This window comes from Dasypus novemcinctus, chromosome 2 (genome assembly GCF_030445035.2).
Source record: "Dasypus novemcinctus isolate mDasNov1 chromosome 2, mDasNov1.1.hap2, whole genome shotgun sequence".
Lineage (NCBI taxonomy): Eukaryota > Metazoa > Chordata > Mammalia > Cingulata > Dasypodidae > Dasypus > Dasypus novemcinctus.
This window is the reverse complement of record NC_080674.1, coordinates 63289441-63316779: the sequence shown is the minus strand read 5'-3', so window position 1 is coordinate 63316779 and position 27339 is coordinate 63289441. Positions and strand designations below refer to the sequence as shown.

The following is a 27339-nucleotide window of genomic DNA, read 5'->3' as shown; positions in this document are numbered from 1 at the left end:
CATTTACATAACAAGTTGCTTCTCTCTTGTGGTTTTCAGAATGCTCTATTTCTCTTGATATTTGATAATTTGATCGTAATATGGCATGGAGGGTTTATCCTGTTTGGGGTTCACTGAGCATCTTACATGCATATTCATGTATATATTCATTAAGTTTGGGACGTTTTCAGCCATATTTCTTTGAATATTTTCTCTGTACCTTTCTCTCTTGCTTCTCCTCTGCAACACCCATGATACGTATATAAACACTTAATAGTGTCCCACAGGTTCTGCAGGCTCTCTTCATTTTCCTTCATCCTTTCTTTTCTCTGATCCTCGGACTAGATGATTTCAATTCTCTTATTTTCAAGTTCACTGATTCTTTCTTCTGTCAGCTCCAATATGCTATTTAACCTCTCCAGGAATTGTCATTTCTGTTACTGTGGTCTTCAGATCTGAATAATTTCTTTTCATCTCTCTATTGATCTTTGTGTTCATCTGACTTTCTCCTGATTAAATTTAGGTCATTGAGCATATTTAGAACCATTTTTTTTACAGTTCATCTGGTATGTCCCAGGTCTGATTCCCCTCAATGATGGCTTCTAATGCTTTAATCTTCTCCTTTTCCTAGGCTAATGTTTCCTGTTTCTTTATGTCCTTTGTAATCTTTTCTTGGAACCTGGACATTTTAATAATTAATAATTAATGTATTGCAGAAATTTAGACTCTGGGGTGTCTGTTCCTTAAGTCTGTATCCAGCTAGTGTTATGGCAGAGCTTTCCTTGAACATCAGGAGCTAACAAAGAAAAAAAGAAAATTCCTCTTCCAGTCTTTCCAGATTGACCTACGCAAGTGCTCTTTCAGAGCTTATTCATTATTTATACAAAATGAATTCAGAGAACAGGTCAAAGCCAAAGCACAGGGGCTTCCCTGATCCTTTCTGTTCATGTGTCTTCTCTTGGACATGCATGTGTGGCCCTGGGATATCCCCCACTTACAGGGATACAAATGCCCCCTCTTCCCTAGGACACAGTTTCCTCACAGTCCCTGCACTACATGCCCTACAGTCATCAATCCTTTGCCTGAGGCAGTCACAACTTGACTGCTCTCCCACAGTGTTATGTAGGAGAGTGCTGTGAGAGATGCCTTCTACAAGCTCTGGGATGGTGAGCCTATAACCAATGTCCTAGTTCAGTCCCTCAGGCTACCACCAGACAGGTTAGGCTAGATTTAAATGCACCCAGTATGTGACCAATGGTTATTCTGATACCTCTGGAACCAGGACAAGGAATATGCACTGGGAGCACAGGTCAGCTCAGCTCCAGGCCAAGCCAGTAAGGGAGTGGTAGGGGGCCAGGCAGTACATCACAATATCCTACTGTTTAAGATGCCTTTCTCTCTATTATTATTTTTTCTATCATCTGTCATCTTGGTTGGGTAGGAGCTGGAGATCCCCATTATCTTTTTAACAAATTTTACTACACTGTAAATAACTTAAAGGCTAGGACTTCATCATATAAAGCAGCACCCTGGCATTCTCAAATTTCACATTCACAGTTTCACTAATTAGGAATGTTGCCAAGGACCACATCATGAAGTAAGTTATATTTCTGTAAGGAATAATTCTGAAAACTCTCTCCTATTAGGCTGATCTAACTTAGATCATCATTCCATCTCAAAAAAGCTATGTGGTTGTTTTGTCTCTTTATTTAGAAAATGCAATACCACCAAGAAGACTCTTCTGGAGCACTATAATTTGACTTCACCTTGCCTAGCAGTATTATTTTATCATACTATCCAAATAATATCTAGAATATTTAGCAGGAAACGTTAATGATAATAATGTTTCAGTGTTTAATATTCTATAAAGCATTATAATGCCTTGACCATAACAATAACATAAGAAAGTATTTAGTTTTCTTAAGCGGTAGATTTTAACAGCACACTAAATGATTTTTGAGGTTCTGTCTTCTCATGACTTTCCCAAAAAACATCAAGAAACTACTACTTCGAAGAAATTATATCACTGATGTGGACACAGTGACCACTGGAGTTGCTGAAGGCAGGGAGAGGGAAAAAGAGGTGTGATATGAGGGAATTTTCAGGACTTGGAGTTGTCCTGAATGGCATTTCAGGGACAGATGCAAGACATCATATATCCTGCCATGACCTACCAAATGGACTGAGAGAAAATGTAAACTACAATGTAAACTATAATCCATGCTGTGTAGCAGTGCTCCAAAATGTGTCTGTCAATTGCAATGAACATACCACACTAATGAAAGAAATTGTTGATGTGGGAAAAGTGAGGGGTGTGGGGAGTGGGGCATATGGGTATTCCCTATATTCTTTTAATGTAACATTTTGTGTGATCTATGTATCTTTTAAAAATAAATTAAAAATACATTTTAAAAAAAAAAAAGAGACTACTGCTTATGTCTATCTTTGGTCTCCCTCAATACTGTACTCATTTCTTGTACACAGTAAGCATAAAATAACTGTTGACTCTTAGGTAAATGTAAGATTTTACGATTGATTCCTAATACCCAGCTAAAAAGATGTCTAATAAAAACTGGTTATGGAAAAAGTCCCTTGTATTGTTGTTTTCAGAGATTCATAATAAGATATTTTTGGATGAAATTACCTGTCAGGATTTGTTCCAGCAAAGAGGAAATGAAAAGGGGGGGGGGGGGGGGGGAGGATAAAGTAATTGTGACAATAATGTGGAAACTATGGAATATGGTGAAGGTTATAGGGGGTTTGTTGTACTAATCTCTCAACTAGAGTATGTTTGAAAATGTTCCAATTAATAAAAATGTTTGACTGATTATAAATCAAAATTGTATAGCAAAGACTAATGACATCAACAGATTCGAGATCAGAACTATATGCCAAGGAAATAAAAATGGAAAAGGAATAAAACGAAAAGTATGAAGGACTCAGCTTCTTAAGAAAAGACTGTGATTAAAAATACAAACATCCTCATTGAAATTGTTCTAAAACAAATATTTCCATCTCAAAACTTTAATGGTAGTTATATAAATTAACCTAAATGAATAAAGATTGTAAATACACAGACTTACACAACCTTAGAACTGAAAGAAATTTTTAAAACTTAAAAATTTGAAAGAAATTTTAAAGAATCACAAAATTTACATGTATCACACAAAATACCAAAGCTGCATCAATAATACTTTCATGCTTATACCAAAGAACTAAATCTGATCATAAATATCTGGTATTTTGCCAGTACTTCTGATAAGGGATTATTGGAAGTCTCATAGTATTTGAAAACAAACTGCAGTCTCTCCTTAAGTATTTCGTGCTTTGGTAGAGGCCAAGGTACCGTTGCAAAACATTTCTGAAAGTATGAATGCTTGTATTTGGTCAAAGAATAATAAATTTAAGACTGGTTAGAATTATTGGTAGTCTAATTAAAAGCAAAGGGAAAAACACAACTGAACATGAGTTTGCTATCTGTAGAATAATTTGTGAAAATATGGTATAAAGATGGTTTTCATTTTCCTGTTGAGTTATTTTAAATATTGTACAGAGCTATTATTAATGCCATTTTTTGAAAGTCTTAAAAATCACCCCAAATACTGACATTAAGTGTATCAATAAAGGGTCTTTTGTATATTGAACTTTTGCTCTTTGTGCATCTGTAATTTAATTTTCTTTTTAAATATAAAAGTTTGCCTTTGGTACAACTAAATTAAAACTGACTGCTGGGGGGTGGGGGGTATATGGGGACCTCATTTTTTTAAATGTAACATTAAAATATATATATACCAAAAAAAAAAAAACCTGACTGCTAATACGTTGTATATACACAAAAGAATATACTTTGTTGAAAAAATTTCCTCTTCTGAAAGTTTAGCTGCTAATGTGGTTGTAGTCATCATTTTCAGTTTTTTGTTGTTTTTGGTTTTTTTTTAAGCAGGATGCAACTTAAAATTCCCTTTGCATCAAGATATATACAAAGCATTGATGTAAGGCATCACAAAAGTCTGTATATAATGAGGAGGTGGTCTAAACTATACTTTTTGAAGTATTTTGGAAAAACTACATTTAGATCTATTCTGAAGCTGTTTATTTTTTTTTTAATGAAATGTTACAGGTTTCACATGAAAAAAAAAATCCCAAAGCTAACTGGTACAAAGAAACATTCTTCACTAGAAAACAAGTTTTCTCATTCCCAGATTAGCGCCCATGATACATATTTTTTTTCTGTAATTGCTAATCAATATTTATGAATACCAGTGGGATATATTGCCTTGTTAAAGATTTTTCCATTTTGTAAGTTTGTATTACTTCATCTACCAAAGAATATACCTTTGTGGGGTACACACCATGCCTCTGAGATATTTAGTTAGTACACTTATAATAACCTAAGAATTACTATTTGTACCTTAAGTCACTTTGCTTATATGGATTTCAGACTTTAGCTTAACTGGATTTCTTCCTAATTTTTTAATAGTCAGATTTGTCTGAAAAGGCATACCATTTTATAGAAAATTACATTTTCTATCAAATCAAGCTCAATTTTCTAACTGCAAAACAATTTTCACTCAACGCGACTTTGTAATTTGTCACCTCCCGAAAAGAACTTAACATATTTTAATGTAGAAGGAAAAATATAAAAACTGTTGGGATACACTGAACAGCAGGTAGCAACTTTAGGTGCAAGATGCACTACTTTCCAATAACAACTAGTTCATTATAAACCCACATTTTTTATGTGGGAAACTTATTTGGTACTTGAAGATCATCTTGACATTTGAGTAAACATATTATTAAAGGGAACTTTTTTTTCTTCTTCACAGTACCATAATAATTGGGAAGCTTCATAAACTAGCAAAATTGCTTTTTATTACAATGTATTTCCACATATGCTAAGCTACCTTCAATTAAACTACTCTTCCTGTACTCCAAACCACTGCTAGTCCCTACCATGTTCGATTGAAAAATGAAAAGTACTGGGAAGCGGATGTGGCTAAAGCAACTGAGTTCCCATCTGCTATATAGGAGGTCCAGGATTTGATATCCAGGACCTCCTGGTGAAGACAAGCTGGCCCACATGGCGAGCTGGCCCGTGTGGAGTACACCCTGCACAGGAGTGCCGCCCCATGTGGGAGTGCCAGCCAACGAGGAAAGTTGATGCATCAAGATGACACAACAAAAAAGAGACAGAGGAGAGACAATTAGAGATGAAGCAGAACAGGGAGCTGAGGTGGCACAAGAGAACGATCATCTCTCTCCCACTCTGGAAGGTCCCAGGATCGTTCCCAGAGCCACCTAATGAGAATACAAGCAGACACAGAGGAACATACAGCAAATGGACACAGAGAACAGGGAGGGTGGGGCAGGAATAAATAAATCTTAAAAAAAAAAAAAATGAAAGGTACTAATCTGAATTTGTTCTTCAGGTATCTTTAGCTCTGTATAGTCTCCCAAAATGCCTGATTTTTCTACTTGATATTCTGTACCATGTCAACTTTGCAATCTAGCAGATATATGAGAACAAGTCGTCTTTTCTATCATTTTCATTTAACAGTCACTGAGCAGCACCAACCACTGTGTGTACTGTTCTGGGTTAGGTAGTAGTACTATATAACAATAAAAGTTACAGACCTCTCTTATAAAACTCATAATGTAGTAGATAGGAGAAAGATAAACAACAATTATAATTCAGCACAACATAATAAGTGCTATGATAAATACCCTGTCTGGAAGTAGGCCGAAATTTCATTCTAAATGTAGGGGAAATAAGCTTCCCACTACAAGAAAACCAAGCAAGAAAACAGAAGGGTCACAGGGCTAACCTATACCAGTTTTGCAGAATAAGGATCCCAGTTAGATCACAATTTGTAGATATTGCCTATACTGAAAATAAATTAAACCAGAAGACTAAACCATTAGGAGACTACAACTTGAGAAAGCAAGCCTAACAATGAAGACTTCTATAAAGAATACCTCTCTTCTCAACCAGAAAACTAACTAAAGGAGAGGCAGAAACGGCCTGAAAAAAAAAATGTTCTAGGGCTTAGGACATCAGGGGAACACTAGAAAACACACAGAAGAGAGTGGCAAAGGAAAAGACTCTCAATGGAAAAACTATGAGCAAAAGCTGTAGCTGCAGCTCCTTGCACCCTTGTCCCCACCCTCAATAGACAGCTTTGAATTCTCTAGTTGGCGGCTATAGCTGAAGGGGGCCACAGGGGCCCACCTCCCCAGGACAGGGATGCAGCCTAAGGCTGATTCAGTTTTTGACCAACAAATTTGTTCAGCTGTGTCCCACAAGCCCTTCCAAGCCAGGTGGGGTCACACCATTGTTTGCGCTGGGAGCCAGAATGGGACAGAACACATACAACTTTCTCAATAACACTGCCTACTGACACAGTGGGGAGTAGAATTATTTCCTACCAAGGAAAAGGAAGGGGGATACCAGCAAAGGTTGAAGAGCAGCCTCTGAGAAAATCCATGAATAGAAAAAATTGAGCAGGGGCTCAGAAAGTTGAAAGATAACATGAAGCACAACAACATACAAGTCATGGGAGTTCCAGAAAAAGAAGAGAAGGGAAAGGGCAGAAAGAGTATATGAGGAGATAATGGTTGAAAATTTCCAAAATTCATGAAAGAAATTAATTTACATGTCCAAAAAGGAGAGTACCCCAATCAGAATAAATCCAAAAAGACCTATTCCAGGACACATACAACTCAGAATGTCATCAAACGCCAAAGGTAAAGAGAAAATTCTGAGAGCAGCAAGGGAGAAGCAAACTATCACATACAATGGATGCCCAGTAATACTGACTGCATATTTCTCACCAGAAACCATGGAGGCAAGAAGACAGTGGTATGATACAATTAGGAGACTAAAGAGAAAACTTGCCAGCAAAGAATTCTTTATCCAGCAAAACTGACCTTCGTATATAAAGGTTAGTTTCAAATATTCACAAATAGGGAAGCAGACTTGGCCCGGTGGTTAGGGCGTCCGTCTACCACATGGGAGGTCTGCGGTTCAAACCCCGGACGTCCTTGACCCATGTGGAGCTGGCCCATGCGCAGTGCTGATGCGCGCAAGGAGTGCCCTGCCACACGGGAGGGGGAGCCCCGGAGTGCACCCTGTAAGGAGAGCCGCCCAGCGTGAAAGAAAGTACAGCGTGCCCAGGAATGGCGCCACACACATGGAGAGCTGACACAAGATGACGCAACAAAAAGAAACACAGATTCCTGTGCTGCTGACAACAACCGAAGCGGACAAAGAAGACAACGCAGCAAATGGACACAGAGAGCAGACAACAGGGAGGGGGAAGTTGGGGGGGGGAGATAAATTAATAAATAAATAAATCTTTTAAAAAATATATTTGCAAATAAACTTAAGACAGATGAAGAAAGACATGACATGAAAACCAAAGAATAAAATGGTGTGAGTAAATAATGCATTTACAGTAATTTCATTGAATGTGAATGGTTCAAACTCCCCAATCAAAAGATATAGGCTGACAGAATGAACAAAAAAACATGAGCCATTCATATGCTGCCTAAAATAGACTCACCTTAAACCCAGAGGTACAAGTCAGCTGAAAATGAAAAGTGGAGGGAAACGGACTTTGGCCCAGTGGTTAGGGCGTCTGTCTACCATATGGGAGGTCCGCGGTTCAAACCCCGGGCCTCCTTGACCCGTGTGGAGCTGGCCATGCGCAGTGCTGATGCGCGCAAGGAGTGCGGTGCCACACAAGGGTGTCCCCCGCATGGGGGAGCCCCACGCGCAAGGAGTGCGCCCGTGAGGAAAGCCACCCAGCGTGAAAAGAAAGAGCAGCCTGCCCAGGAATGGCACCGCCCACACTTCCCATGCCGCTGACGACAACAGAAGTGGACAAAGAAACAAGACGCAGCAAATAGACACCAAGAACAGACAACCAGGGGAGGGGGGGAAATTAAATAAATAAATAAATCTTTAAAAAAAAAAAAAAAATGAAAAGTGGAAAAAGATATTCCAGGCAAACAAAATCCAAAAAAGACCAAGAGGAGTTATACTGAAATAGATAAAACCAATTTTAAATGCAAAAAAGTTATAGCAGATACATTAGGGCATTATATATTTATAAAAGGGACAATCCACCAAAAAGGTATCAGTCATAAATATCTATGCAACTAACTAGAGTGCCCCAATATATACGAGGCAAACGCTGACAAACTGAAGAAATAGACATCCCTATAATAAAAGCTGGAGATTTCAACATACCACTCACAGCATTAGAACAACTAGAAAGAAGATCAAAAAGGAAAAAAGCGAAGTTGAACAACATGAAAAACGAGCAAGACTTAACAGACATATACAGACGTGGCATCCCAAATCCGTGGGTTACACATCCTTCCAAAGTGTTCACATATCTTTCTCCAGCATAGACCATATGTTGGGGCAAAAGGTAGATTTCAAGAAATATGAAAAGACTGTAATTATACAAAGCACACTGTCAGATCATAATGTAATGAATGAAACTGGAGATCAATAACAGACAGAAAGGGGAAATTTTGCAAATGTTTGGAAGCTAAACAACATACCTATCAACAATCAGTCAGAACAAAAACAAACTGCAAGATACACTGAGACAAATGAAAATGAGAACACAACTTACCAAAATTTATAGGATAAAGTGAAGGCAATACTGAGGGAAATTTATAGCCCTAAATGCCTACATGAAAAAAAGAAGAGCTAAAATCAAAGACCTAACTGAACACCTGGAGGAACTAAAAAAGAACAGAAAACTAATGTCAAAGCAAGGGGAAGGAAAGAAATAATAAAGATTAGAGCAGAAATGAATGAAATCAATAACAACAACAACAAAAAGAAAAATCAACAAAAGCAAAACCTGGTTCTTTGAGAAGATCAATAAAATTGACAAACTCTTAGCTAGACTAACAAAGAAAAAAAGAGAAGGTGCAAATAAATAAAATCAGAAATGAAAGGAAAAAGTTACAACTGACCCCTGCAGAAATAAAAAGGATCACAAGAGGATATTATGAGAACCTGTATGCCAACAAACAAGACAACATAGATGAAACAAATTCCTAGAAACACACAAACAACTTACATTAACTACAAGAACTACAAGAACTCAACAAACCAATCACGTTAAAACAGACTGAATCAGCAAAAATCTTCCAATAAAGAAAAAGTACAGGGAAGAGGACTTGGCCCAGTGGATAGGGCATCCATCTACCACATGGGAGGTCCGTGGTTCAAACCCCAGGCCTCCTTGACCCGTGTGGAGCTGGCCCACGTGCAGTGCTGATGAGCGTAAGGAGTGCCGTGCCACGCAGAGGTGTCCCCTGCTTAGGGCAGCCCCACATGCAAGGAACGCGTTCCATAAGGAGAGCCACCCAGAGCGAAGGGAAGTGCAGCCTGCCCAGGAATGGCACCACACGCACAGAGAGCTGACAGCATGGTGACGCAACAACAAAAGAAACACAGATTCCCCTGCCGCTAACAACAACAGAAGCGGACAAAGAAGAACACGCAGCAAATGGACACAGAGAGCAGGCAACTGGGGTGGGGGGGGGGAAGGGGAGAGAAATAAATAAAATAAATCTTTAAAAAAAAAGAAAAGTACAGGTAGAATGCAGGTGAATTCCACCAAGCATTTCAAAAGAATGAACAATCCTGTTTAAACTCTTCCAAAAAATCTGAAGAGGGAAAAGAAAAAGGCCTCAAATACCTGAGATTCAATTTAACCGAAGATGTATAGCACCTATATTCAGAAAACTTCAAAACAATGCAAAAAGAAATCAAAGAAGACCTAAACAAATGGAAAGACATTCCATGTTCATGGATTGAAAGACTAAATATCATAAAGATGCCAATCCTACCCAAATTGATTCAAAGATTCAATGCACTACCAATCAAAATTCCAAAGGCCTACTTTACAGAAATAGAAAAGGCAATTACCAAACTTACTTGGAAGGGAAAGCACACCTGAATGGCCAAAAACATTCTAAAAAAAAAAAAAGACCAATGTGGGAGGACTCTCACTGCCTGACCCTGAAGTATATTATAAAGTTAGAGTGGTCAAATCAGCATGGTACTGGCATAAAGATAGATACATTGATCAGGGAATATAACTGAGAACCAAGAAACAAGCCCTTACATCTTCAGCCACCTGGTTTTTGATAAACCTACCAAGAGTTCCATGTTACCAGGACAAAAAAAATCTATTCAACAAATGGTGCTGGGAAAACTGGTTATCCATAACCAAAAGAATGAAAGAGAACCACTAGCTCACTCCCAATACAATAATCAATTCAAAATGGATTCCAGACCTAAATATAAAAGCCAAAACCAAAAGACTATAAGAAGAAAATGTATGGAAAAGAAAATGCATAGGGCTCGTCTCTCAAGGCTTCCTATATCAGTCTGGCATAGGGCTCATTTCTTTCTGGGCTTTCTCAGTGCTTCAAACTATCAGGCGAATGACTCATCTCTCCCCGGGCTTTAGCTGTTGAGCTTTCTCTCCTCTGGCATCTACAGAGCTCTCTCTCTTTTCCTGTGTGTCTTCTTGAATGAGTGTCCACTTATATAGCCCACCAAGGGGGCAGAGACTCAAACCTGAGTTACCCCCTACTGTGGTAGTTAAATCAAAGCCCTAATCTTAACATAATTTAATCAAAGGCATCTCAACTGAATCTAATACAATCAAAGCGGATCACGCCCAGAGGAAAAGACCAGTTTATAAACATAATCCTTCTTTTTTGGAATTCATAAATAATATCAAACTGTTACAATAGTGATGCATGGGAAAATTACAACTAATGCAACCATGGACAACAAGTAACAGTAATATTAAAAACATTCTTGAAGCAATGGCAAAGAAGATAATATAGTATTCTAAAAGACAACAATAGGCTATTATAAGAGGGTATGGGATTTTTCCCTTTGGAGTAATGAAATATTCTAAAATTGACTGAGGTGCTGACAGTACAACTCTGTGAAGAAAATGAAAGCCACTGCATGTACACTCTGAGTGGACTGTACAAAACATGGGGCTGTATAACACAGGGAATCCATAAGTGGAAGATGGACTGTGGTTAACAGGACAAATATGAGAATGTTCTCTCATAAATTATAACAAATGTATAATGCTAATATACAGTATTATTAATCAGGTACATTGAGGGAAGAAATACACCAAAGGTAAGAGATGGGCTATAGTAAGCAATAATATTTTGACAATCCTCTTACATAGTTTTTAACAAATGTTTCACAACAATGCAAGATGTTGGTGATGTGATGATGTATCGGAGCCCTGTATGATGATATATAGGTATGTTTTGTAAAGTCACAACTTTTACTATACACTTATTATTTATGTATGTTCATGTATGAATGATATACTTCAATTTAATTTCATTAAAAAAACAATAATGAGACACAACTGGTAAAGATTTTAAGATGTAGCTACTGCCTCTGCCACTGTGTGGAGTAAATTATTATTACCCTTTTGGAAATCAATTAGAGAATATGTATCAAACATGACCATAAAAAAAAAAAAAGAAAAAAGTAGTAATGACAAATGTTATCTGTGAATGCTTTGGATCTTGTTCTTACATTGTTATTTTGCTTCAGTGTATTGGCTTCCTTAATATCATGGTTTTATGTTACTGTTATTTGATAATTTGTGCAGTAAAATCCATACGTCATGAAAGATTGATTTTTTTTTTTCAGGAGATAAAGGGGATTAAACCCCGGACCTTTTACATGGGAAACAGGCACTCAGCCACTTGGGCTACATCTGCTCCCGTAATATTAAAATTACCAGGGTGCTACCACTGCTTGCTATTTTATATTTGTTGAGGATTTAAAAAAGGCAAAAAACAAAAAACGTCCCAAAAAAGAAAATCCCAGGACCAGACAGCTTCACATGTGAATTCTAACAATCAATACAAGAAGAATTAATACCAATCTGCTTAAATTCTTCCCAAGAATTGATCATGCGGGAACAGTATCTAACTCATTGTATGAGGCCAATATCACTCTAATAACAATGCCAGATAAAGATACTACAAGAACAGAAAACAATAGTTGAATTTCTCTTATATATATATGTAAAAATCTTCAACAAAATACTTACAAATAAAATCCAACAGCACATTAAAAGAATAACACACCATAATCAATTTATCCTAGGTATGCAAGGGTGGAACAACCTAAGAATATCAATTAATGTAATACAACACACATCAACAAATTGAGGGGGAAAAAAATCTACATGGTCACCTCCATGAAGCATAAAAGACATCTGACAAAATCTATCATCCTTTCTTAATAGAAAACACTTGAAAAATAGGAATAGAAAGAAACTTCCTCAACATGATAAAAGGCATATATGAAAAACCCGTAGCTAACATAATACTCAACAGTGAAAACTTAAAAGTGTTCCCTCTCAGTCTGGGAACAAGACAAGGATGACCACTGTCACCAATGTTTTAAAGATTGTACTGCAAGTTCTATACAGAGCAGTTAGGCAGAAAAAGAAAAAAAGATATTCAAATTGAATACAAAGAAAATAAAACGTTCACTATTTGCAGATGACATGATCCTATATATAGAAAGTCCCAAAAATCTGCAACCAAGCCATTGGAGCTAATAAAAGAATTCAGCAAAGTGGCAAGGTACAAGATCACCCAGCAAAAATCACCAGTTTCTACATACTAGTAATGAGCAATATTTCTGAGGAGAAAATCTAAAAACAAATTCCATTTCAAATAGCAATGAAAATAAGCAAATATCTAGGAATAAGTTTAACAAAGGATATAAAAGACTTGTACACAGAAAACTTCAAAATATTGCTAAAATAAGTCAAAGAAGACCTAAGTAAATAGGACGTTCATGTTTATGAATTAGAATATGAAATATCATTAAGATGTCAATTCTACCCAAAATGATTTACCAATTCAAAGCAATCCCAAACTTCTAACAACCTTCTATGCAGAAATGGAAAAACCAATTATCAAATTTATTTGGAAGGGTAAGGATGCCAGGCAGTCAATAACATCTTGAAAAAGAACAAAGGTGGAAGATTCATACTTACTGACTTTAAAGCATATTTCATCTGCCCCAGAGGATCTAAACTCCCTCTCAATTAGAGGCAGAGTGGGCATCACCATCCCAGAATCTTCAGGATTGGGGAATGAATGATGGACTAGAGCAAACTTACCGCTATTCTGCTATAGACTTACTACGATCCTAGCAATGGAAGAACTTTATCACTGATGTGCAGGCAGTAATCACTGAAGGTTCTGAGAGGAGGGACAGGGAAAAATAAGTGTAATTTGGGGATATTTTCAGGACTTGGGGATTGTCCTGAATGACGCTGCAATGACAGATACAGGGCACTATACAGTTCTTGTAATAACTTACAAAAATGTGTGGGAGAAGAGTGTAAACTACAATGTAAACTATAATCCACACTTAGTGGCAATCCTCCAAGATGTGTTCATCAGTTGTGACAATTGTACCACACCAATGAAGGATGTTGTTGTGGGAAAATGTGGGAGGGCTAGGAAATGAGGCATATCGGAATCCCCTATATTTTTTAGATTTACTTATGTAATCTAAGTTTCTTTTTAAAATTTTTTTTAAAGTATATATTTTTTAAAAAGCATTTTACAAAGCTACAGAGGTCAAAACAGCATGATACTGGCACAAGGAAAGACACACTGACTGATGGAACTGAATTAAGAGTTCAAAATAGCCCCTCACATCTAGGATCAACTGATTTTTCACAGGACTGCCAAGTCCACCCAATAGGGAAAGAATAGTCTCTTCAACAAATGTGTGGAAGAATTGTATATCCATATGCAAAAGAGTGAAAGTGTACCACTATAGCACACCACATACGAAAATTAATTCAAAATTGATCAAACACCTAACTGGAAGAACCTAAATTTAAAAACTCCTAGAAGAAAATGTAGGGAAGCATTACAGGGTCTAGTGTTAAGCAATGTTTCTTGGACTTTATGCCAAAAACACAAGCAATAAAAGAAAAACCAGATAAACAGGTCCTCCTCAAAATTAAAGACCTTCGTGTATTAACAGACTAGTCACATACACACACACACACACACACAATTTTGTCCCAAAATTTAAAAGGCAACCTACATATCTGATAAGAGTTCAATATCTCATATATATAAAGAAATCCTACACATCAACAACAAAAACAAACAACCTCATTAAAAAATATGTAAAAGACTTAAACAGACACAACTCCAAAGAGGATATACCAATAGCTAAAAAGCTACATGAAAAGATGCCCACCACCACAGCTATTTAGGAAATGCAAATCATCACAAAGAGATGTCATTTCACATCCACTAGAATGACTACTATTAAAAGAACAGAAAACTACAAGAGCTGGAGAAGATGTAAAGAATCAGAAACACTCATTCATTGCTGATGGGAATGTAAAATGGTGCAGCCACTTTGGAAGACAGTTTGGTAGTTCCTCAGGAAGCTAAGTGTAGAATTACCATGTGACCCAGCAATCCCACTATAGGGTATATACCCAAAAGAACTGAAAGCAGGGACTCAAATGGATATTTGCATACCAATATTCATAACGATGTTATGCACAATTGCTAAAAGATGGAAGCAATCCAAGTGTCCATCAACCAATGAATGGATAAACAAAATGTAGTATGTTTTTACAATGGAATATTATTCACCCGTAAAAAGAAACAAAGTTCTGATGTATGCAACTATACAGATGAACTTTGAGGACATTAAGCTGAATGAAATAAGCAGACACAAAAGGAAAATATTGTATGACCTCACTGATATGAACTAATTATAATAAGGAAACACAGAGTTAGCATCTAGTATATAGGTTACCAAGGGATAGCTGGGGTTAGAAAATGGGGAGTTGATGCTTAATTTTTACAGAATTTCTAGTTAGGTTGATTGAAAAGGTTTAGAAATGGAATAGTGATGATGGTAGCACATTATTTGGATGTAATTAATAGCACTGAATTATATAGGTGATTGTGGTTATAAGAGGAAACTTTAGGTCATATATGTTATTAGAATAAAAATTAAAAGATTAAACATAAAACTATATAACACAATGACCCCTACTGTAGACTAGGGACTGTAATTAATAGTACATATATAAGAATGTTCTTTCAAATTAAAAAAAAAAAAGATTAAATAAATAAGAGAATGTTCTTTCATGAATTTAATGTATGTATGACACTAATACAATGTGTTAATAATAGGGTGGTATATGAAAATATATATATATAATATAAACTATGGACAATAGTTTATAGTACTATTTTAATAATTTCTCATCAACTGTAACAAAGGTAACTACTGTTTAAAAAGTCCGGACAATTACAAAAAAGTGCTCTCATCAATTTCATCAAATATTCCACACTAATGCAAGGTGGTGATGGGGTAGTGTATGGGAATTCTGTATTTTATACATGATTGGTCTTTAAAGTCACAACTTCTCAAATAAGAAATTTTTTAAAAAAGAGTCCTCAGAAACCAAACATTGGCTAGTCTTTGTAAGAAGAATAATGGCATTACAAAAAGAACCAAATTAGGACAAGTAGTCTCTTCAGGAGCTCACTTAACCCGACTCTCTGCACTCTTCTCTTCCATGTAGTGCATACTCTTCTCTGATTTTTTTCCACATAGGACTAGGCTATCTACTTTAACTTTAAGAATGAAGCACCTCTAAGTAAGAAAGTCAAAATAGGGAACAGAATAGAATCCAGAAGAAAGGAGACCTGGGAAAGGCTACTTAAGACCAAAAGTTAAATGTAGGGGCAAAAAAAATCCCTGCTCATTAGAGAAAAGCACAGGCCATAAATACAGTGTATTTGCAAGAAGAAACACTGAAATGCTTCCAACAAAACACTGTTACCCTTTCTTCTCTGGAAAGCATGGCTCAGAGCATGCCGAAAATACTTTCATGTGGCCCTATCATGCAACCTTATAATAAGATTTCAAACTACATACCTTTAATTTCTCTACAATTACCAAAAGTAAGCAAGAACGCTGGTAAAATATTTTGAGATTTGTGGCAGTTTGAGATTATTTAGGAATTCCAAAAAAGATTGTCTGTAAACTGGTCTGTTCCTCTGGGCATGATCCCTTTTTATTGTATTAGATTCAGCTGAGATGCCTTTGATTACATTATGTTATGATTAGAGCAAGCAGGGTTTGAGTCCCTGCCCCCTTGGCGAGCTATATTAATGGACACTCAATCGAGAACACAGAAGTAGATACAGAGAAGATACACAGCTCCAAAGACGGCAGAGGCCCCAGAAAAAGTGAGAGTTATTCACCTGGTAGTTTACAGCTGACCTTGTGAAGAGACCAGAGCAGCTGAGCCTGGAAAGAAATGAGGTCCAGAAGAGAGGTAAGCCCTATACCAGCCTACAGCTGAGACTGGAAGAACCTGGATCCATGGAGCCTTAAGAGGAAAGAGGAAAGCTGAACCCTCACAAACATCGCCTGCAATCCTGCTTCAACACATGGCAGCAGAGTTTAGTAACATTGGGTTGGACTTTTCAGGGCCTTCTAACTGTTAATATTAGGCTGGCCTCTATGAAATCACTTTTTTGGTATGTCAAAACCATCAAATATAGAAGTGCCAAAATAACTGAATGGAGAAAGAAAAATCCCATTTACAAATGGTACTAAAACACACAGAAAAGGTTACCTTCCAACACCTGCCCTACATCCATCAGTAAACCAAACATGTCAATTTCACTTCCTGTATCTCAAATCTATCCTTTCCTTCCCTTCAAACTGATCTCTTAACTAGTGATCTTTCTGGTCCCATCACTACACAAATTAAAATCTTTCAGAAGTCATCGTTTACCCCAAACTTTTTTGAGCTCTATTAGAAAAAATTCATAATCTTTCCAAAAAAAAAATCAACCTTGAAAAAAAAAAATCAATTTTATAAGTACCATAGCTTTCATAATTAAATAATAACTACATTAAATCACTTACATCATAAAACAGTTTTCTATCAGCAGCTAGTCGTTTAGATGCCAGAGTCTTGGTAACATGATAAAAGGTAAGTAATGCTCTGTGTTGTCGAAGATCATCTTGGACTTTCACAGATTCTATAAGAGTAGGAATCAGTTCAGGCCACTGCCTAGGACAATCCAACCGAGCAACTTTTGCAATCAGCACTGCAATCTGAGTTGCAATCTAGAGGGAAAAAAATTAATCATCAGAAATATATTATGAAATCAAAGCAATGGATACAGAATCATTCATAGCTAAAATCTGATTTGTCTGTGAAACACATACTTAACAAAAATGAATAAAATTCACTCAACAATTATTTAAAATAAGGGTTCCCAAAATGTCATCCATGGACCCCCAAGGAACCTAACACTCTTTCAGGGGATCTGCGATGTCCTCCCTTTTCCAATTACACATCAGTGTGAAGCTACATTTTCTTCATACTTCATCCAAAACAATATACTGCAGAAGAGTAAATATGCAGCATCATATAAGTACCAAGGTGTCTTTTCTAAATAGCCAGATATCAAAGAGATTTGGAAAAATGTAAAACAATGCCACTCTTCTCACTCAATTTTTATGGTTTGGAAAACAGCTACTATTTTTCATTTTTAAAATGTATTTAAATTAATAAGCAATGATTTTACTGTTTTATAAATGACTAATAAATATTTTAATATCTCAGTTTTAATTTCTGATATGGTAAATATTGATATAATCTTTAATTTTAATGGAGACCTCGAAGGATAAAAACCACTGATTTCCAACTAGAAATTAACATCACAATATTAAGTAGTTTAAAAATGACATGTCTACAGATTAATGTTTCCCAAATGCTGGTTAACCTAATACCTAGGCACTGGTTTATCTTTCAATCACACAACTATTCCCTATCCCAGTGAGAGTAACTGTTCATCCCCATTACCTCTCTTCTCCTCCTTTCAGGAAATGCAAAGCAGGGAACCTAGATAATTTTAAAAGGTGGAAATAAAACCAAGTTGGAAATACCACCAAATATAGTGTGTTCTTTAATACCCAAATTAAGGGAATTGAGTATAATAAACAGCATTAACTGGGACAAGAAGAAAAATCACAGTATGAGAGAAAGAAAAAATAAAACTTTATAATTATCTATCTAGGCCCCATAGACTAGTGAGAATTGAAAATGTGATGGATGAAGGTAACAAGACAAAAAGCTATCTTTTATTTTTTTAAAAAATGGGTTTTAAACCTAAATCATTAAAATTAATTTCTATACAGTAAGACTAGAAATATATACCAAAGATCTGCTTTAAATACTGTTCAGAAACAGAAAATAAAAAGATATCAGTATATTTTAAAATGACTTGAGTCTCAAATAATTAATAGCCTAATCCAAAATTCTTCACAACTACAAATTGATCTCAAAACAAAAAGAGCAACAGAGATAATGTGTACAGATATCACAAATGGATATTATGTAATAAGATTTTGTTAGTAGGAAACAAAATTAGATTGGAAAAGAAGCAAAAATTAAGAGATGAAAAAGATTATTTAGTATTCATTTTCTCACTAACCTGGTTTATTGGTTCATTGAAATTGGTGATGAGCCCTGCACGCAGTGTAGATTTCTCCTCCTCTGAAAGAGCACTGTAAAAAGATATATTTATTATGCAAGAGAATACTAAGAATGAATGCAATTAAGCACTACTATAACTTTTATCAATAAAACACCTTGTAAACAGTATGTTCCAAGTTGTTTTTGGTAAATGAATAGAATTATTTCCATTACTTGTATTTTGGCACATCATATAAGACAGAGGTATAAAATTCCTTCACAAGTGAATAAAAAGAAAGCACAACACAGTAAGCAATAGGAAATAAAACAAATCAAGAATAATGAATAAGACACTTACATGTACTTTTATTGATGTGAAAACTTAACAGTTGGCTAAAAAAAAACTGCATGAGTAATTATTACTTTTCCACTAGCTTATAAAATCTAAATCAGGCTATTCTACGGGGAAAGGGATCCAGAATCAGAGAATATTTGGAATGAAAGACTTATCAGGCATAAACTAGTTAAAAGCCTTTCATTTTATAGGTCTGGAAAGGATAAACACAATACTATTTTGACAGGATGTGAGGAAGGAAACTAGATTGCTAAAACAGGGAAGGAAAGTATTCATTCTACATGCTTTCATAAATTCTGAATTTTGAACTGTGTGAATATATTATTTAAATATGAAAAGCCTCATTTTAAAGCTTTCCATTGTTGCTATGATGGAGTAGTTGTTACCAAAGAAAAACCATCCAATAATATTAGCTAAAAGAATTATATACAATTTTTTTTCATAAGTTTTAAAGCTATCTAAAAACAACTTAGGCAGCCCAGATTTGACAGACCCAGGTCTTACAGAAAAGGGAAATGAACTGTGATGAACTAGTATATGTTCCCTTGAAGCACTTGACAATAGAAAAACAAATAAAAACAGGAGCTCTAAACATTGTAGTCAACAAATCATACTTAAACTATGATTATATTCATGAAAATAGGTAAAAAAGATGGGAGAATTTCACCAGAGAAAATGGAATCTATTTTTTTTTTTAATACCAAATGAAAATCTGAGAACTGATAAACACATTAAGTGAAATAAAGGTGATGCATGCATGGAAAGATAGGACACTGGAAAATATCTAGATTGAAGCATATTAAGTAGGGAAGAAAAAAAAAGACTTCTGTGTCTGAGCAAATTCACTGCCTGCAGTTGTGAATGTAATAAACACCACTGAATTATATATTCGAATGTGGTTAAAGGTGGAAATTTCAGGTTGTATAAATGTTACAAAAATTAATATTTAAAAAAAACATAAGACTGGACAACATAGTGATCTCTGATGTAAACCATGGACTATAGGTAATCGTTACATTATAAAAGTGTTTCCTTTCATCAGTTGTGACAAAGGTACCACACTAACGAAAGATGTTAATTATAGAGGGTATATGGGAACTCTGTATTTTCTGCATGATTTTTCTGTTAAAAGTACATCTACAATAAAAAGAAAAATATCAATTAAAAAAATTATTAATGGCAGTTCTTCAGGCAAAAGAGAAATGAGCCAAGATGGAGACGCATTAATGTCAAAGAAACAAAGAGCACTAGAAACATAAATTCAAATGAATACTATCTGCTGATAAAATAATATTGCATAATGTTTAAAATATATGTAGACTTAAAAAATACTCAATAACAAAAGACAGGAAGGAATAAATGGAATTACAATTGTACATGCTTTTTGCATTATCTGGAAAAAGTAAAGTACTAATCTAATGTAGTCTAATAAATTGAGGATTCAATTATAATCTCTATGAAAACTACATGAATAATAAATGTATACTAACAAGCTTATAAAAGGAAAAATTGAGTAATAAAAAATTTCTTCAATAATCCAAAGGAAGGCAAAAAAAAAAAAAAAACAGAAACAAACAAAATAGTGGGTGAAGATTTAGTTCCAACTATATCAGTGGTACATTAAATGTAAGTGGACATAATACTAAAATTAAAAGACAATAATACAAAACAAAATGCAAGTAGTTGCTGCCTATAAGAGACATGTCTTCAAAAGAAGGATAAATTGTTTTTGTTTTTTTTAAAAGGGGCAGAAAGATATACCATGCAAATACTAACTACAGGAAGCCTGGGGGAAGCAGACTTGGCCCATGGATAGGGCATCCGCCGACCACATGGGGGGTCCGCGGTTCAAACCCCGGACCTCCCTGACTCGTGTGGAGCTGGCCCATGCACAGCGGTGATGCGCACAAGGAGTGCCGTGACGCAGAGGGGTGTCCCCCGTGTAGGGGAGCCCCACGTGCAAGGAGTGCACCCCTTGAGGAGAGCCACCCAGTGTGAAGGAAAGTGCAGCCTGCCCAAGAATGGCAACGCACACACAGAGAGGTGACGCAACAACAACAAAAAAGAAATGCAACAACAAGAAAAATAGATTCCAGGTGCTTCTAATAAGGATAGAAGCGATCACAGAAGAACACACAGCAAATGAACACAGAAAGCAGACAACTGGGGGTGGGGGTTGGGGGGGGAATAAATAAATAAATCTTAAAAAAGAGGCCTGGAGTGGCTCTATTAATATCAAACTAGACTTTTAGTCAAAACATATAACTAGAGATAAAGGGATACATTTCATAATTATAACAAGGTCAGTTCAAAAAGAATATAATATCCTAAATTAATATGATCCTAATAATGTAATCTCAAAATAGAGTAAAATGAATGAAAAATAGGTAATTCCACAATCATATTTGCAGATTAACACAACTCTCTCAGTAACTTATAGAAAAAGTAGCAGAAACAACTTGAGTACAGAACAACTTGAATAGCGCATTTAATAAATCTGACCTGACAGGTAAAAAACACTACAATCCACAACAGTGAAACACACATCCTTTTCAAGCACACATGAAATATTTACCAAAATACCACAGGATGGATCAAAACATAAGGCAGAAAGAAGAAAATCAGTAACAATAACAACAACAAAAAATCCCCACATTTAGATACTGAGCTATATACTTCTAATTAATCTGTGGCTCTAAAAAGAAATCGCAGGGGAAATGAAAAAATATATTGAAATCAATGGTAATGAAAATACTACACATGGAAGCTTGGGGAATGGAACTAAAGCCATGGTTACAAGAAAAATCTGAATGCTTTAAATGCATATATAAGAAAAGAAGATTGAAAAGCCGTTCTCTGAGCTTCCATCTCAAGAACTAGGGAAAAAAGAGCAACTTAAATCTAAAGAAAGTAACAGAAAATATATCAAGCCTTAAAAAGTACAGTAACTAAAAGACAAATGGGCCAATAATACTAAATAGAGAATCCAAAATAGATCTACACACATAAAGCCCCTGATTATATGTGTGCATTGCAATCCACCAGGGAAAGAATATATGATGTTCCCCTCTACTTCACATACACAGCTCACTCAAAACACCAATTCCAGATGAATCATAAAGCTAAATGCGAAAAGTAAAACAAAGCTTCTAGAGAAAACAAAGGTGAATTTTTTCATGACTTAGGATTGTACAAAAATCTCTTAAACAGACCCAAAAAAAAGAATTATAAAAGAAAAGATGGTTAAATTGGCCATTAAAATAAAGACTTTCTGTTCAATAAAAGACACAATTAGGGACAACCAGCAAGATGGAGGCAGAGTAAGGAGCTCCTAGAGTCAGCTCCTGCCACAAGGCAGTTAGTAAACACACAGAGCTCTCTAGAGCTAGCTGAAGCACCTGTCTGGGGGCTCCAGGAGACCAGAAGAGCATCCTGCAACGTCCTTGGGGGAGTGAAGGAGGAGACTGCCTATCTGCAGAGAAGACTCCTAAGTAGAGCGAGAAGACTCCTAAGTAGAGCGCTCCACACCCTGGAGGCCAGTGCCCATACTCCACTGGAGGCACAAGCCGCCTCCGGCTGTTCTGAGGCTGGAATTTAAAGCTCCACTTTCCCAAAACGGGGGAGGAAGAGATGGTTGGGCACCAATTTCAGCTACTGATGAGTAAAATTCAGCGGGTTAAAATATAATCCTGAGAACCGCTAAAGCGTGAGCCTGTCCAAGTCAAAAAGAGGCCAGAAGCCGCCATCTTAACTCCACGCCTGGCACAAGGGAAGCAGGGCAGACTGAAAATCCCAGTGCTGGTGGAGACCAGCTTCTTCCCATCCAGATCATATTGCAGGTCTAGCCTAGGCCTCAGTGCCACTTCCAGCAGAGAGGAAACTGTGAGGACCTGCGCCAGCCTCTCCGGGAAATTACCAGCACTCCAGGAAATTATCATACTCTGCAGCATGAGCTGTCCCAGGACCTGTTCTGTGATGGGAATTGGAAGCTCCATTTCCCAGAAGCAGGGGAGGAGGAGATGGCTGGCTGCCAATTTCCTCTACTAATTGGTAGACTTGGCTGGCTAAGAGATAACCCTGGGAACAGAGGGGTGTGAACCAGCCCAAGTCAGAGAGAGGCCAGCAGCCCCCATTCTGACTCTGCCCCCAGCCTGAGGGGAAGCCGGGCTGGACTGAAACTCTCAGTGTCGGCAGACACCAGTTTCTTTAACGCAAATCAGCCTGCAGCCCTCCTAGGCTGCAGCCCAACCTCTGGCGGGGAGGAGGCTGAAGAGCCCTGCATCAGCCTATACAGGGAACTGCACGTAACTTTGGCTGCCATAGACTGAAATTATAAGTCTACCCGGGCAACTGCGGTCATCTTAGGACCCACACTGAATAGACTGCTGCCCATACCTGCAGCTCCATCCATGCCCCAGGCAGAGGGAGAAAGGGATGTGAAGCTTCATCAGTCTCTCTGAGCAACTACAGTCTAGGCCTGCACAACTTGGATTATTCCACAAAGATGTGACTCTGTCCCTACCCTTAGCAAAGGAAAAAGTTGGAAGAAGCTTCATTGGTCCCTGTGACAATGAGGGCATCTTGAGCCTCCCCAGCTTATAGTACCAACTACATGCTTGGCTCCTACTGCACAACCAGGAAGGGACAAACAATAGGAAGCCCTAAACTAAAGAGAAAAACAGCACCCAGAAATATATTCTAGTAAGCCACATGCGAAGACACCAAGAAAAAATTACAATCCACACCTAGAAACAGGAAGCTATGGCCCAGTGAAAGGAACAAGATAAGCCTCCAGATGACATAAAGGAGTTGAGACAACTAATTACAGATGTTCAAACAAATCTCCTGAATAAATTCAACAAGATGGCTAAAGAGATTAAGGATATTAAGAAGACATTGGATGAGCACCAAGAAGAATTTGAAAGCATACATAGAAAAATAGCAGATCTTATGGGAATGAAAGGTGCAATCAACGAAATTTTAAAAACAATGGAATCATATAATAGCAGATTTGAGGAGGCAGAAGAAAGGATTGGTGAGCTTGAAGAAATGGCCTTTGAAAGTGAGCATAAAAAAGAAGAGATGAAGAATGGAAAAAATTGAACAAAGTCTCAGGGAACTAAATGACAGCAAAAGGTGTGCAAACATACGTGTCATGGGTGTCCCAGAAGGAGAAGAGAAGGGAAAAGGGGCAGAAGGAATATTTAAAGAAATAATGGTAGAAAATTTCCCATCCCTATTGAAGGACACAGATATCCCTGTCCAAGAAGCACAGCATACTCTCATGAGAAAAAAATCCAAGTAGACCAACTTCAAGACACATACTCATCAGAATGTCAAAGGCCAAAGACAAAGAGAGAAGTCTAAGAGCAGCAAGAGAAAAGCAATGCATAACATATAAAGGATATCCAAAAAGATTAAGTGTGGATTTCTCACCAGACACCATGGAGGCAAGAAGACAGTGGTCTGATATATTTAAGATACTACAAGAGAAACACTTCCAGCCAAGAATCTTATATCCAACAAGACTCTCTTCCAAAAATGAGGGCGAAATTAGAATATTCACAGATAAACAGAAACTGAGAGAATTTCTAAGCAAGAGACCAGAATTTCAGGAAATACTAAAGGGTGTGCTAGAGCCTAAAAAGAAAAGAAAGGAGAGAGAGGCCTAGAAGAGAGTCTAGAAATAAAGATTATTATCAGTAAAGTAACTAAAAGTGTCAAAAGAGTGGTAAAAATAAAATGACAGATAAAACTCATATAGTCAGGAATAAACTTAACCAATGATATAAAGTACTTGTATTCAGAAATCTGCAACTCAATGTTAAAATAAATTTTGAAAACCCTAACCCCCTAAATACTGGAAGAACATTCCATGCTCATGGACTAGAAGACTAAATATCATTAAGATATCAATTTAACTCAAATTGATATACAGATTTAACGCAATCCTGACAAAATATAACACCAGCATTAAAGAAAAAATTGAAAACACAATCATTAAATTTATTTGGAAGGGTAAGGAGTCCTGAATAGCCAAGAAACATCATAAAAAGGAAAAGTGAACCCTCATCTCCAGACTTTAAATCTTAATACCTACCTATAGTGGTAAAAACAACATGGTACCAGCCTAAAGTCAGACACAATAGACCAATGGAACCAAATTTATGGTTCAGAAACAGACCCTCACAGATATGGTCAAGTGATTGTTGACTAGCCTGTCAAACTCACACAGCTCGGGCAGAACAATACATTCAACAAATGGTGCTGAAAAAAATTGGGACAGCCATAGCTGAAAGAAACAAAGAGGACCCCCATCTCACACTTTTCCAAAAATTAACTCGAAATGGATCAAAAAAGTAAAAATAAAAGAACCATAAAACTTCTAGAAGAAATTATTGGAAAATATTTTTAAGAACTGATGATAGTAGGTGGATTCTTAAAGGAGATAAGAGGAGGACTGAGTGGACTACTATTTTTAATGTATGTAGAAGTTTTAAATAGCTTTACTGTAAAAGTGTGTAAATGTATAGAGTGGATGGTAACACACAGAGAGTAACAGCTAGTTTATGAATGGGGATATGGCTGAAAATCATAGTCTAGTTACGTAAATGCCAGTTGACAAAATGCTTGAGAATAATCTAGGAACTGGACAGTAAACCAAGAGGTGGGTGAGAATTGTGCTTGATGGTACAGATGCAAGAGTGTCCTTTGTTAGCTAGAACAAATGTATATCACTACTGCAGAGTGATGGGAATGTGGAGAAGCATGGGAAAAATACAACTGAAGTGACCTATGGACGGTGGTGAGTAGTAATAATATAATATTCTTGCATCTAAGCAAAAGATATACTGTGTTGATAATGAGGCAGTATGGAAAATGTTAGCCAAATGTACAACATGGACATGGTAACAATCAGATAATATTATTTTCTCTGTAGCAAATGACGAGGGGTGTTGTTTGGGAATTCTGCACATGTGCATGATTGTTTTATAAGTTTACAACTTCTGTCATAAAAAAGTATATTTAAAAAAATAATAATAGGGTGGGTTGGGGGAAAAACACACCAAATATAAGATAAGGACTATGATTAGTAATAAGATTTTGACAGTGTTCTTTCATAGTTTGTAACAAACTTCTCATGAAATGAAAAAGGCGTTGGTGGAGGGTTGATGTATGGGACCACTATGTGATGTTACGCATGTTTGCTTAAAGTGCACAACTTTTACTATACACTTGTTTCATGTATGCTCATATATAAATGATAGATAATAACAATTGGATTGGTTAGGGGAAAACTACTTTGCTTAGTAGTAATATTTTCACAATGCTCTTTAATCATTAGTTTAAAAAGTTTAAAAATGCAAGTTATTGGTGGTAGGGTGAGATGTTATATATGTTTGATGTTATATATGTTTGTTTTGTAAGTTCACAACTATCATACTTATTGTTTATGTATGTTTATGTATGAATATTTCAATAAATTAAAAAATTTAAAAAGACACAATTAAGAAAGTAAAAAAGTCACAAAGTAGGAGAACTCATTTTCAGTAGTAAATTAGACAAAGGACTCATATCCAAAACATATAAAATCCCACAAATCAAGGATCAATCACCAAAATGTGCAAACAACAGGTGCTTCACAAGAGGCTATCCAACAGTCATAAGCATAGAAAAAGGTACTCATCATTCATGACAAAAATGCAAACTAAAATCACTAAGCCCAAGGAAGAAAGATAAGATCAAGAGTTGATGAGCTGGTAGAAATGTAAACTGGTACAATCACTTTGAAAACTAAGTGACAGTATCTACTAAAGCTGAAGATAATTTGACCCAGCATCCACTCCTGTGTAAATGACAACAAAAACACACATGTGCACAGAGACATGAAAAAGAATGTTCAAATACTATTAACAGTCTGAAGTTAGAAACCACTACCATGCCCAAAAGCAGAAAAGACAGACACTTGTAGTGTGTTTCCAAAATGGAACACTACCCTCCTACATATGAGTGAACTACTGCTCCATCCAACTACATGGCTAAATCTCACAAATAAAAAGTTCACTAAAAGAAATTAAGGGAAGTGGACTTGGCCCAGTAGATAGGGCCCCCGTCTACCACATGGGAGGTCCGCGGTTCAAACCCCAGGCCTCCATGACCCGTGTGGAGCTGGCCCACGCACAGTGCTGACGCACACAAGGAGTGAGTGCCCTGCTATGCAAGGGTGTCCCCCGCGTAGGGGAGCCTCACGTGCAAGGAGCGCACCCCGTAAGGAGAGCCACCCAGCGCGAAAGAAAGTTCAGCCTGCCCAGGAATGGTGCTGCACACACAGAAGGCTGACACAGCAAGACTACGCAACAAAAAGAGACACAGATTCCTGTGCCGCTGACAACAACAGAAGCAGACAAAAGAAGA

The 27339-nt window shown here is 36.7% G+C and overlaps 1 protein-coding gene across 1 annotated transcript in view; it reads right to left on the bottom strand.

The window, feature by feature from the left end:
• Nucleotides 1–27339, bottom strand: part of IPO11 (importin 11) — a 256004-nt gene that overhangs the window by 174948 nt on the left and 53717 nt on the right. The window contains exons 4-5 of the mRNA XM_058309280.2: nucleotides 18589–18661; nucleotides 17012–17215 (exon numbers count right to left, since the gene is read on the bottom strand). Coding sequence (XP_058165263.1) covers nucleotides 17012–17215; nucleotides 18589–18661 — 277 coding nt within the window. The remainder of the gene's footprint in view (nucleotides 1–17011; nucleotides 17216–18588; nucleotides 18662–27339) is intronic.